Source organism: Carcharodon carcharias, chromosome 16, assembly GCF_017639515.1.
Source record: "Carcharodon carcharias isolate sCarCar2 chromosome 16, sCarCar2.pri, whole genome shotgun sequence".
Lineage (NCBI taxonomy): Eukaryota > Metazoa > Chordata > Chondrichthyes > Lamniformes > Lamnidae > Carcharodon > Carcharodon carcharias.
In genome coordinates, this window is record NC_054482.1 from 91,058,060 (window position 1) to 91,072,029 (window position 13,970).

General features: G+C 45.5%; 1 protein-coding gene across 7 annotated transcripts in view; it reads right to left on the reverse strand.

Moving 5' to 3' along the window:
* Positions 1 to 13,970, reverse strand: part of ptprfa (protein tyrosine phosphatase receptor type Fa) — a 509,773-nt gene that overhangs the window by 65,081 nt on the left and 430,722 nt on the right. For all 7 annotated transcript variants that reach the window (XM_041207577.1, XM_041207574.1, XM_041207576.1 and 4 more), the window contains 2 exons: positions 5,163 to 5,286; positions 732 to 907 (listed from right to left, as the gene is read on the reverse strand). In XM_041207577.1, coding sequence (XP_041063511.1) covers positions 732 to 907; positions 5,163 to 5,286 — 300 coding nt within the window. The remainder of the gene's footprint in view (positions 1 to 731; positions 908 to 5,162; positions 5,287 to 13,970) is intronic.

Genomic DNA, 13,970 nt, shown 5'->3' on the forward strand with positions numbered 1-13,970 from the left:
TCCAAGGCACACCATCCTGACTTGTAACTGTATTACTTTTCCTTCACTGTCACTAGGTCACAATCCTGGAACTCCCTTCTTAACAGCAGTGTGTATGTGCCTACACAACATGGACTGCAGCGGGGTTTGAGAAGGCAGCTCACCACCACTTTCTCAAGGGTAATTAGGGATGGGCAACAAATGTTGGCCTTGCAAGCGACACCCACATCCCATGAAAAAAAATCTGCAGATCCTTCAATCCAGCCACACATTTTATCAAAATATAATGGGGAAGAACATTTTAGGTTATTAAATAACTGTAGTGATATCCTTGAATTATAAAAAGGATATGGCACAGGAGGCCATTCGAACCATCCTGTCCCTGCCAGCTCTCCTCGTCCCATAGCCCAGGTATCAGGTAGTTAATATTTGAAACATGATCTACTAGCACTATAAATGAGGTTTTGGATTACAGACCATATTAGTTTTGTTTTTCAAGGGTCAAACATCAACGGAATTTGTAGCAAGTATGCAGCCTGTTGTGCAACTGAGGTACTGGAAATTTGAAATCTTTCAGTCACCCAAAAGTCCACTATCATGGGGTATTCCAACTAGATTCTAGATAATTGAAGTCAACAGATTTGAATTGCCGAGAGCTCAGGGACAAGACATATGGTGCAATATCCATTACTATTGTGACAACGAACTGCTCTGAACATTCACTTAGATTAACACTCTGAGTAATGACTTACCCTCGATTTTTCTTCTAGCCTGGTCATCATTACTATAGTGACAGTCCTTTGCTCCCATACCATTCGCCAAAAATCACTGAGTGTTTCCGGAAGTGGGCCCTGGGTAGCAATGTAAGCATTCTGTTTCCTGTACCCATCTATGTAATTGGCATTCAAGTAGTCACTGCCTGGCACCCCTGTAAGAGTACACAACATTAGTTAAAATAGTTTTGTGACACTTAGCAAAAACTTTTGCTGTGGAAAAAAAAAACTGGCAAATCTTTGCCAAGGAAAGAGTTATATATCATGTGAAATCATTGCAATTTTTGTGCAAATAATACAATGCACTGAGTTGGAATTTTTTCCTATTTTCTGCACTCTGTTCTGAGAAACTGATTCATTGTTTCTTCATATGTCAGTAATCACTAATAATTACTCCTCCCTTGGTTTAATCTCAGTAACGTGTCTTGACAGGCTATTTAGGTGTTGGATCATCACAGCTACATTTAATCCTGTCCTCACCAAAACATATGCACTTTCCAGTAGAGGTCAGTAATAATGAACAGGATCCTAGTAGCAAAGTTTTTCCTCATTCTTATCCCAGCTACGCTAAGATGCTGTCCTATTATCAACCCAAACCCGTGCAGTGAAATTAGCAGAAACCGGGGAGCAAGCCTGAGACTTCACTATCTGTATGACCTATACCACGACACAATACGTCATACATGTACTCATTATGCTTTTGGAGGAACATTTTCAAGTCACTTATGGCAGTATAATTTATGTTAAACATTCGATCACTGTAGTTTACTGAAAGTTTAATTTTACACCGCTTGCATGTCAGGGCCTTACAGTTTGATCAGTAAAGCCAATTCAGAGGGTGCAGACATTCTGACTGTTGTATTTCCTAATCTTGCAGCATCTTCTATACATTCCAAGGGAGTACCTTGTTTCTTTAATGTTGAGGTAGAAATTTAAGTACAAGATGAAATATGATAGAATAGTGGTTGATGGAAAATGGAGAAATATAACAGACAAGTCCATGATTGACGAGCCATTTGTATTTCATTAATAATGGATGAATTATAGATCTCAGCATGTACTGCTTATAAGGACTAGTTGGCATCAATGGAAGATGGCCGTGGGTGTTTGACGTCAATCATCTAAGACCCAGGGCATCGCTGTACGAGTTCTTCAGGGTAGTCCCCTAGGCCCAACCATCTTCAGCTGCCTTGTCAATGACCTTTCCTTCATCATAAGGTCATAAGCAGGGATGGGATGTTCGCTGATAATTGCACAATATTCAGTATCATTCACAACTCCTCAGATATTGATGCAGACTGTGTCCAAATGCAGCAAGACCTGGAAGCATTCCAGCTTGGGCTGACAAGTGGCAAGTAACATTGCCTGGCACTTGTGTAGCACGAATGGCCACCTCCCACAAAACAGCACCTAACCTTTTCCCCATGACATTCAATGGCATGACCATCGCAGAATCCCCCACCATCAGAGTACAGGTTAGAGACTGGGATTTCTGAGGAGAATAAGTCACCTTCTGACTCCCCAAAGCCTGTCCTCCATCTACAAGCCACAAGTTAGGATTGTGATGGGATACTCTCCACTTGCCTGGATGAGTGCAGCTCCAACACTCAATAGGCTCACGCTATCCAGCACAAAGCAACCTGCTGGATCAGCATCCCATCCACGAAGTAAAACATTCACATTAGAAAGGTTGCTTTCTAAACTAGATTGTGTCGCCAGTCACATTATCTTGAAACCATAACATTTGGAAATTTATAACACAGCCTTTGACTGGTTTTGAATCCCAATCACAAGCAGATGACAAAACGTGTTATGGACCGACAGCAAGTTAAGTTTGACAGTGCAGATGAAAGCCTCAAATATCATAAGCATTGTAGGACTAAGCAGTTGAAATGATGATTTACACAAGCAAGGAAAGGCACGAGCAATGGAACATATATGATGCAGTTTGTTATTTGAGTAAACTTTATAGTTGGAACTATTTGCAATGCAGAGTATTAACTAATAATGACAAAGTTCAGCAATATCCTATTGATACCGAGCTGATTATTGGAACATGGGGTAACATTTTTCTGCGGAAGCCGGTTTCTGATCAGTATTCCCGTTTGGGGGCGCGCAGCCATTTTATGTGGGTGGGATAATTAAGGCCCGCCCAGTGTGACATCCGCCAGGAAGCCCTGTGCGGGTAGGCAGGGGAATTCCTTGAGCCAGGGGTGCACTCTTTCACGCATGCACACAAAAGAGCGCACAGATCTCCCTGACACAAAGTGCTGCCTCAGGGAGACTGGCTCAGATTTGAAATTTCAAATAAAGATGAGAAAAATTTTGCTATCCTGTCCCCTCATGTGACACATGAGTTGGGACATGTCTATAACTTTTATTTTGAAATATTCTGAGGTTTTGTAATCACTTATGAAACCTCAGCCCGCCCATGGATGAGGTTTCGTGCTTTTTCAGAAGCCCGCCGGGGCTCCCAGCCTGCCCGCCAACCTTAAGGTTGGACGGGCAGGTCCATTAATGGTTTCAATTAGTTTTTTAATGGATTTAATTGGCTGTTGACACTTCAGTGGGCGCACACCTGACTCTGCTGCGCGCCCACTGACCTGAAAATCTAAATGATGCGGGGTGACATCAGGACGCACGCCCGACGTCACCCTGCGTCATTTTACGCGTTGGCGAGCGGGCCCTGCCTCTGCTCGCCAAACCGAAGATTCTGCCCATGGGAACAGTGGTAGACCATTTAAAACCTGTACTGCCATTCACTGAGATAAAGGCCAATCTACGAACTAACTCTATATACCCACCTTTGTCCCATATCCCTTAATAGCTCTGGTTAACAAAAATCCATCAATCTCAGATTTAAAACTGACAATTGATCTAGCATCAATTGCCATTTGCGGAAGAGAGTTCCGAACTTTTCTCACTGTGTGTGTATGTAGAACTGCTTTCTAATTTCACTCCTGAAAGATCTGGCTCTAAATTCTTGACTGTGTCCCTTAGTCCAAGACTCCACAACCAGTAAAAATAGTTTATCTTGATCTACCTTACCTATTTTCAGTGAATATCTTGGAAACCTTCATCAAATCACCCCCGACCTTCTGAACTCCAAGAAATAGAACTCTAGTTTGTGTACTTTCTCCTTGTAATTTAAGCAATGGAGTCATTCTGGTAAATCTGCAATCCCGCTATACATCCATCCTATGGTGTGGTGCACAAAACTCCACGTGTGGTCGAATCAGGATTTTAGTATAGCTGAATCATGACCTTTGCCTCTTTATATTTGAGTCCTCTAGATATAGAGGTCAGGATTCCATTAGCCTTTCTAACATTTACCCCTGGGGAACTCCACTACAACATACATATGAACATACAAATTAAGAGCAAGAGTAGGCCATTCAGGCCCTCCAGCCTGCTCCGCCATTCAATAAGATAATGGCTGATTTGATTGCGGTCTCAATGCCACTATCCTGCTTACTCCTGAAACCCTTTGATTCCCGTTAGTCAAGAATCTATCTACCTCTGCCTTAAAAATATTCATTGACCCTGCCTCCAACTGTCTCTGGGGAAGAGTTCCACAGATTCATGACCATCAGAGAAAAATTTCTCCTCATCTCCGTCTTAAATGGAAGACCCCTTATTTTTAAACTTTGTCCACCAGTTCTGGTCTCTCCCACAAGTGAAAACATTCTTTCAGCATCCACCCTGTCAAGTCCCCTCAGGATCTTAGATTTTTCAATAAGATCACCTCTTATTTTTCTAAACTACAATTGATAGAGGCCCAATTTTTTCAACCTTTCCTCATAAGCTAGCCCCTCCTCATCCCAGGAATCAATTCAGTGAAGCTTCTCTGAATGGCTTCTAACACAATTGTGTTCTTTCTTAAATAAGGAGACCAAAACTATATACAGTATTCCAGATGTGGCCTCACCAATGACCTGTACAGCAATAGCAACACTACTTTTATATTCCATTCCCCTTGTAATAAACAGCAATATTCCACTTGCCTTCCTAATCACTTGCTGTAACGCATACTAGCTTTTTGCGATTCATGTACCAGGACACCCAGATCCCTGTCTACCTCAGAATCTCTCCCCACATAGAAAATTTGTTGCTTTTCTATTCTTCCTTGGCAAGTTCATATTTTCCCACATTATAATCCATTTGCCGAATTTTACTATTTAACCTATGTCCCTTTGTAGAATCCTTATGTCCTCTTCACAACTCACTTTCCTACCTATCTTATTTTCTCTGTTTATTCATGATATTTTAATGATCTACATACCTGGACACCCAAGTTATTCTATCGTCTACAGAATCAATATACCCACATAAATGGTTCAAATACATTATAGCAATCAATTCCAAATAAGATGCAATCACAATAATTCAGAGATCTGCAGCTATACTTGCCATCGACAGAGGTGAGGATAACTCTTGAATGGTCATAGGCAATAACATTGGCATAGCGGTTTTTCGGTTTGTTCACTTCCATGTTGGAGTTCTCCCATGTGAACTGCTGGCCAGGATCAATTGACTAAAAGTGAATAAAGGAGAAGAGAAAAAGGAAAGGTTAGAGAGAGAATAATTTGAGTAAAAGACGATAATTCTGAAGACTGCAAATGCTGGCAAACTGCAAATGGGAATTAAAATGGACTGGGCCTTATGCTAAGTTCCATGAAATTTTCCCTATCTCAAATATAGACCGCATTGTTCCATTTAAATAAAAACAGGAAATGCTGGAAATACTCAGTAGGTCAGGCAGCGTTTGTAGAGAGAGAATCAGAGTTAACATTTCAGGTCAATCTGATCATTTCTGACAAATTATCATCAACCTGAAACTTGAACTCTACTTCTCTCTCCGCTAATGTTGCTTGGCCTGCTGAGTATTTCCAACATTTTCTGTTTGCAGTTCCAGCATCTGCAGTATTTTGTTTTTGTATTTTCCGTTTTAATTCCAGACTTCAAACATTTGCATTTCTTATTTGATCACTCATATGGATGATGTGGACACTTTCCCTGGTTATTTCACAGCCACAATGGAAACTCAACCCCATGTTAACAAACTGAAAACAGCTAACTTAAAGCCCCTAACTGGGCACAAACAAGCTAAAAGCACCTTTCACAACAATAACAAGATTCAAATTATGCCAATTGTGTAATTTGTTTAAATTAAGCAAACATAGATTCAAATGTTGACTGCTAGTTCAAAAACTGACTGATGGCATGTATAAATGAAACATTTTCACTTTTTGATCAGGTAAACAGCCAAGTCAGGCTAAATAGTGATTAAATAACTTGTTTTAATCTGCCACAACCAAACTTGGAGAAAGCACACCATATTGTACAAATACAGTGCAAGTTGTTTTTTTGCTAAGAACAGAGTCTCAAGCAGTGTCATTTTAATCAGCCGCTCATTAATCTTACAGCATGATTCTTCGTAATGTGACAATACAAGTCTGTGCCTGTAACTCTTTACATGTTGCATTTTCAGGTTTTTCACTTGACATTTTTCTGTAGATAGGCCATTGCTTGCTACGAACTAGAATGTAACTTACACCCAATTGCTAATTTCATACAGGTCGAGGATCCTCTACCAGAAACCCCTGGGGCTGATTGCGTTTCAGAATTCAGATATATTCAGTTTTCAGATCTACCTTATATACAGTAAGCCTAGGCCTACTTACATTATAATATCATAAGCCTAGGCTAGCTATAGTCTACAAATACTAGGTTGTTTTTCCATTTTCCAACTCTCACGCACCCTGCTTCTTACCTGTTAACACTTATTACACCTGTAATATATTACATTGTTTTATTAACATACAAATCAACTACATATCCATTCAATATACATTCGGTTTTTGGATGTTTTCAGATAAAGGATATTTGACCTGTACCAATTGGGTATTAATTGTATTCAGGTGTGGGTATAAATCGGGGACTCACTTGTGCTTATGTATACAGGAGTAAGCTTAAAGATGGGTTGTCGCTTGGAGGAGCATAGTATACAACATCTCTGTAAGTAAAAGTTTTTCAATGTATAAAGTCTGGACTTTAGTGTTCTATCCTTTGCTACCTGGCTATCCAAGTTCCAACATCAATATCTTCATAACTTGTAGTGAGCCTGAGGTTGAACAGAAAACTCTTTTCACTGTATTCCCACTTATTGGTTACATCATATGTCCTTATATGATTTTGTCGCTTGGAAGGTAGCAAAATAAATACTTCACTAGATTGTGCCTCAAACCACAAACTGTCAAGCAGATTTATTAAATTGTAAAAGGATAAGCAAACTTTGGCAATGACAAACTGTGGAATCACACAAACCTTCCTGAAAAGACACAAAATAACAGTCATGTATGCTGCACTGAACTTCAATATGAACTGCATAAGATTCTTGAATACTTAATCTGATATGAGTGTTTGCTGCTTATTACTACAAGTCTCACAGGACTGAAAGTCTCTCAATTGGCTTCCAAAGGGCAGCTAAATTAGAATCAAACAGGCCAATATGTACTCTGAAAATCTAAGGGGAATGAAGGAAAATGAAATACGAGCCTTAAACTCAAATAAAATCACCAATCAAACATGTATTGGAGTGAATGGCATGGCAGCCTTTGAGGCATCGATCACAAATACTCAGGCTTCTGCGTATCAAAGTAAGCTGCAGCAATTTCTGCAAATCAACATGGTTTTTAACCTGGGAAATTGAGAGTATGGGAGGGAGGGAGGGAGGCCGAGAGCGCAGGAGGGAGGGAGCGCGGGAAGGAGAGAGCGCGGGGGGGAGGCCGAGAGCGCGGGGGGGAGGCCGAGAGCACGGGGGGGAGGCCGAGAGCGCGGGGGGGAGGCCGAGAGCGCGGGGGGGGGAGGCCAAGAGCGCGGGGGGGGAGGCCGAGAGCGCGGGGGGGGAGGCCGAGAGCGCGGGGGGGGAGGCCGAGAGCGCGGGGGGGAGGCCGAGAGCGCGGGGGGGGGAGGCCGAGAGCGCGGGGGGGGAGGCCGAGAGCGCGGGGGGAGGCCGAGAGCGCGGGGGGGAGGCCGAGAGCGCGGGGGGGAGGCCGAGAGCGTGGGGGGGGAGGCCGAGAGCGCGGGAGGCCGAGAGCACGGGAGGGAGGCCGAGAGCGCGGGAGGGAGGCCAAGAGTGCAGGCACATGAAATAAGAGTGAGAGAGTTAGTGAGAGAGTGACTGAACGAGAGAGGAGCAAGAGTGGAAGTGTGACAGAGCAAGATCAAGAGTGAAAAAGTGAGGGGACGAAAGAGTGAGAGAGTGTGAGCAAGAGAGACAGCAAATGTGAGAGCAGGCGAATGTGCGCGAGGGCAGGTGTGAAACTGAGTGCAAGAGTGAGAGAGTGCACGAGAGCGAAAATGCGAGAGAGAATGAGAGAGTGAGAGAGAAGAGTGAAAGCGAGAACAGTGAGAGAGAGAGACTGAGTGTGAGAGATAGAGATAACAGGAACTCACAAAGGACACTTAGCCGTGTTGCTGTGGGAAATTGCTGAGAAAAGGTTAAGCGCTTACCATAAGTTACTGAAAAAAAATTTAGTCAGTCACACTGGGGAAACTTGTACAGACTGCTAGTGACTGGCTACAAAGTGGCCTGGTTCAACGTGGAGTGCAGGACAGCATGCCAGGAGCAAGACCAAGTATATCTAAAGATAAAGCATCAACCTGGTGAAGCTGCATCACAGGACAAGTTGCATGTCAAACATTGGAAGCAGCATGTAATTGGCAGCATTATGTGATCCCACAACTAACAGATCAGATCTAAACTCTACAGTCCTGCCACAACAGTTGTGAATGGTAGTGGACAATTAAACAAGTCACTAGAGGAGGCGGCTCAGTCTTCAGCCAATTCGATTCACTTCACGTGCTATAAAGAAACAGCTGAAATCACTGGGTATGGCAAAGGCTGACAACATCCCAGCAGTAGTACTGAAGGCTTGTGCTCAAGAACTAGCTGCACCACTAGTCAAGCTGTTCTAGTACATCTACAATGACAATGTGGAAAATTTCCCAGGTATGTCCTGTCCTCAAAAGGAACATCTAATTCGGCCAATTACCAGTCCATCAGTCTCCTCTCCATGGAAGGCGTCGCTGACAGTGCTGTCAAGTGGCACTTACACAGCAAGAACCTGCTCAATGACACTCAATTTGGGTTCTGCCAGAACCACTCAGCTCCTGACCTCATTACAGCCTTGGTCCAAACATGGGCAAAAAAAGTAAATTCAAGAGAGGAGGCGAGACTGACTGCTCTTGACAACAAGGCAGCATTTGACTGAGTGTGGCTTCAAGGAGCCTTACAGAATGGAAGTCAATGGGAATCAGTTAGGAGATATACTTTGCACAAAGGAAGATGGTTGTGGTTGTTGCAGGTCAATCATCTCATCCGTAGGACATCACTGCAGGAGTTCCTCAGGGTAATGTCCTAGGCCCAACCATCTTCAGCTACTTCATCATAAGGTTAGAAATGGGGATGTTCGCTGATGATTGCACAATGTTCAGTACCATTCACGATTCCTCAGGGATTGAAGTAGTCCATGCCCATATATAACAAGACCTGGACAACATTCAGGCTTGGGCTGATTAAGTGCAAGGAACATTCATGCCACACAAGTTCCAGGCAATGACCATCTCCAACAAGAGAGAATCTAAATCTAACCATCTCTCCTTAGTATTAATGGCATTACCATCACTGAATCTTCCACCATGAACAGCCTGGGGGCTTACTACTGACCAGAAACTGAACTGGACCAGCCACAGAAGTACTGTGGCTACAAGAGCAGATCAGAGGCTGGGAATTGTGATGAGTAACTCAGTTCTTGTCTCCCCAGAGCCTGTCCAACATCTACAAGGCATAAGTCAGGAGTGTGATGGAATACGCTCCACTTGCCTGGATGCAGTTCCAACAACACAAGAAGCTTGATAACATCCATGACAAAACAGCCTGCTTGATCTACAGCTTATCCACCACTTAAAGCATTCACTCTCTTCATCAACAACACACAATGGTTTCAACGTATACAATATACAAAATGCACTATAGCAATGCACCAAGGCTTCTTCAACAGCACCTCTCAAATGCATGGCCTCTACCACGTAGAATAACAAAGGCAGCAGACACATGGGAATACCAACACCTGCAGGTTCCCCTCCAAGTCACACAAAATATACTATATCACTTTTCCTTCACTGTTGCTGGGTCAACATCCTGGAACTCTCTTCCTAAGTGGACTGCAGGTGTGCCTACACCAGATGGACTGTAGAGGTTCAAAGGAGGTGGCAACAATTAGGTATGGGTAACAAATGCTAGACTTGCCTGTGACACTCATATCACATGAAAGAATAAAAGAAATCTGATGCTACTCTGGAAATTCAACAAAAACTCATCAGTGTCAGTCAAGGCTCAATTCATAGCACTCTCATGTTTGAGTCACAAAGTTGAGAGTTCAATTGCCACTCCAGAACATGAGCATAAAAATCAAGGCAGGTGCTCCAGTGCAATACTGAGGCAAAATTGCACTGTTGCAGGTGCTATCTTTTGGATGAAACATTAAACCAAGGTCCCTGTCTGTTCTCTCAGGTGGATGTAAAAGATCCCATCGGATGGACAGGGGAGTTATTGCCTGTCCTGGCCAATATTTTATTATCACATTCCATTTTGTAGGAGCTTGCTGTGTAGAATTTGGCTGCCGGGTTTTCCAAGTTACAACAGTGACTACACCTTCAAAAGTACTTCATTGGCTTGAAACTGCTTTGGGACATGCTATGGTCGTGAAAGCCTCTATATAAATCCAAGGGCGGAATTTTCCCAAATTTGCACTAAGTGCAGTAGCAGCGGATAAAACGACATTTTACCCACTGGCCATGATAGCGGGTTTTCACACCATATCATCCTGAACCCACCTCATTATTTATGCATTCGTGGGAAACGCACTGTTTCCATGGCAGCCGGGCTCTCATTCGCCCACCTGCCATCACCCACCCCAGCTGCAAGCACACATCTCAGTGCTTCCAGCTCACCACTGCTGCACGGAAGACATGGCCCTGAAACTGAAGAATACTGCAGTCCCCAGGTTCAGCAACGGGTCTCTCGAGTGACTTTTGGATGCTGTGGAGGCCCGCTGGGATGTCCTCTACTCCTGCTCTGGCCACAAGATGGGCAGCAACAGCACTAAACCTGCTTGGGAGGCGGTGACAGTGGTGGTCAGTGCCAACACCCAGCGAAAGAAGAGTGTCACCTGGTGCCACAAGAGATGGATGATCTCCTCTGTTCCACCAGGGTAAGTCACTCATCTCATCACCCAGCTCTCTCACACGCACTCACAAACCCATCACATATCCACAGGGACTGCACTCGCTGCTGGTTCAAGGGACATCACAACTCAAATCTCTCACACTCACCGTCATTGTCCTCATCCTGTTCAGGGGATCGCTCAACACTTACACAGGCCAGGCGTACTTGTCATCTGGCCTGGCAGGCATCCTGCTTACACCTTCTCCATCTCTAGTCATGCAGGACAAGCTGCACACAAGCGATATAGGTCGCGGACCAGTGGCAAGGTACCTGAAATTGAGGTCCTCATGAACTTTGAAAACAGCATTCAGCTGGCCAGCGAGGATCTGGGCCGGTCCTGTGCCGACAGTGAGGTAGGCACTGCTCTACCAAGTGAGAATCCAGCAGTGCAATGTCCATCAGACAACCATGCTGTGAATGACGTGTCCTCTTTCACAGGCCACTGCCATGCATTAATTATCTTTCCTTGCTTTCGCAGGCACATCTACCAAACTGCTGACAGAGTCCATGATCTAGGGCCTCCACCTGAAGAACCTCTGAAGAGAAATCGGGAGGCACCCTCCTCAAAGTCCTGTCACAGTGCTCACCTGCACCCTCCACCAATGCAAGCACATACACCTCGGTGGGACCTAGCTTTAGAGTGGACACGGGATTACAATCTGGTGATCACTTCGCACTGTCTGATTCACTGCAGGTAGCAGCAGAGGCTTCCCAGGTGTCCGGCACTGGGAGCACTGCTGGAGGCCAGAACATTGCTGAGTCCGAGTCAGATGACGAGCCTCCGGAATCAGTCATGTCACAGTTGCTGGAGCTGTAAAGCTAAGCTCGGGAACATCAGGAAGGATGTCCGCTGCACGCTTCAGATTGCAATGCACAATGGAGGAGTCCGTCCGCCTTCAGCCTGAGGTGATAGTGCATTGGCGTGCCGGCTCTGAGGTCAACACTGGTAGGATGGTGGCCATGATGGAGACCTTGATCCAGGACTTCACTCCCACGCAGCTGCACAGGCTCAACTCCATCGCTGATGCCACAGTTGGCCTCCAACAGTGTGTATGCGAGAGGGGTGCCACGTAGCTCAATCTCACTCCAGCTACCCATGCTCCTCAAGGAGTCAGTCTGGGGCGCCCGGGCACCGTAATGAGGAGGATCCGCAGATGCGCACTCCAGGCCCATCCATCCAGGTGACTCCGAGAGTGTCCAGCCCATCCAACTCCCTTCTACCTGCGACCTCAGCAGCTCTAGCTCCACAGGCTGAGGAGGGTGCCACTGCCACACAGCAGGGCCCTGAAAGCAGGCCGAGGACGCCTGCCAAAGTCATCACAGACAGGGCAACGCAGTCAGCAGCCTCCTCTGTGTATGTCTGGGGAGCATCAAGACATAGTGGCAGGGTTAGGAAGTTAAGGAGAATTAGTTGCACAGCTTGGGCATGGGTGTTAATCACTTGGACATGCTGTTCACTATTGTCAATAAACTCCCAAGAACGTCTCCCTGCCAATGGTTCCTGGTTCTGATGAGCAATGTTCATGTCACTCAGATGTGAAATCTTTCTGCACAAGATAAAGGCAGATGTCTCAGTCCAGAGCCTCTTCCCTGTGCAGCCTTCAGGCCAAAGTGATGGTCCGGCCTCACACTCCCTGAACACATTACCTCGACAGTGCTTGTCATTGGTGCCAGATTGTAGTGGGCAAGTGCCTCAGGGTGTTCTCATTCACTTGGTGTGCTCTCAGCACCTTTATGGAGGGGCTGGCCCTCGTCTCTTCAGCATCTGTGGCCACTGATGCTGTGCTCTAGCTCCTGAAGGGCTCAGGTGATGAAGGTGGGCAAAGCATCAGATGCTTCTAAAGTTTTATGGCTGCGTCTCTATGACATGACCCTGATCACGGTTTGCAAGTGAGCTGCCTTCGGCCAGACAGGAGTCAGATGTTCTCAGATGTGTGAAGTCAGATATGTGAAGATTTGTGGAGGGTCCTCTATGCACCTAGTCATCATTCTCCTGCAATCAAGCGACTGTTAGGGCCTCCACCATGTTTCCATGACAGGAGCATTCTCACAGAGGGTATTTGTGCTGCCATAAGCCAGACTGGAGTCAAACATTCACAAATGCGATGTGAGAAACTATGGGGTCACCTCACTGCATGTTGTCATCATCCCCCACAAATCTAGCAGCTATGAGGGCCTCCTGAGCGCACGTACCTCATTTAGCCAGTGCGAGGGCCTCATCCCTGTCATCGTTGCCTTCGAGGGTCTCCTCAGCCTCATCGTCATTGGCGTTCTCCTCATCAGAGGAGGGACATCCAGCTCCTCCATCTCCTCCTCAGCCAGCCTGTCTGCCTGTTGTAGTACCTGGTTGTAAAGGGCGCAGCAGACGACAACAATGCGTGACACCCTCTGTGGACTGTATTGCAGGGCTCCACCAGACCGGTCCAGGCACCGGAACCACATCTTCAGAATCCCGATGGTCTGCTCCATGAAGTTGCAAGCTGCAGCATAAGCCTCATTATACCATCGCTCTACTATAATTTGAGGCCGCCGCACAGGTGTCATCAGCCATGGCCTCTGCGGGTAGCCCTTGGCCCTGAGGAGCCATCCCTGTAGCTTCTGTGGATCCTGGAAGGCTCCAGGGATCTGTGACCGACTGAGGATGTAGGCATTGTGCACACTCCCTGGAAACCGTGCGCACACCTGCAGGATGAGGTTCTGGTGGTCATTCACCAGCTGCACCTTCAGTGAATGGAAGCCGTTGTAGTTGATTTAGTCCACTGTGTGTTGTGACAGAAATGAGTGCAGTCAATCACACCCTCCACCTATGGGAAACCTGAGATCTGGGCAAATCCAATCACTCTTGCATTCTGGCTGTCTTGGTCTCAGGCAAAATGCATAAAGTTGTGTACCCTTGCAAAAATGGCATCTGTGATCTCATGGATGCA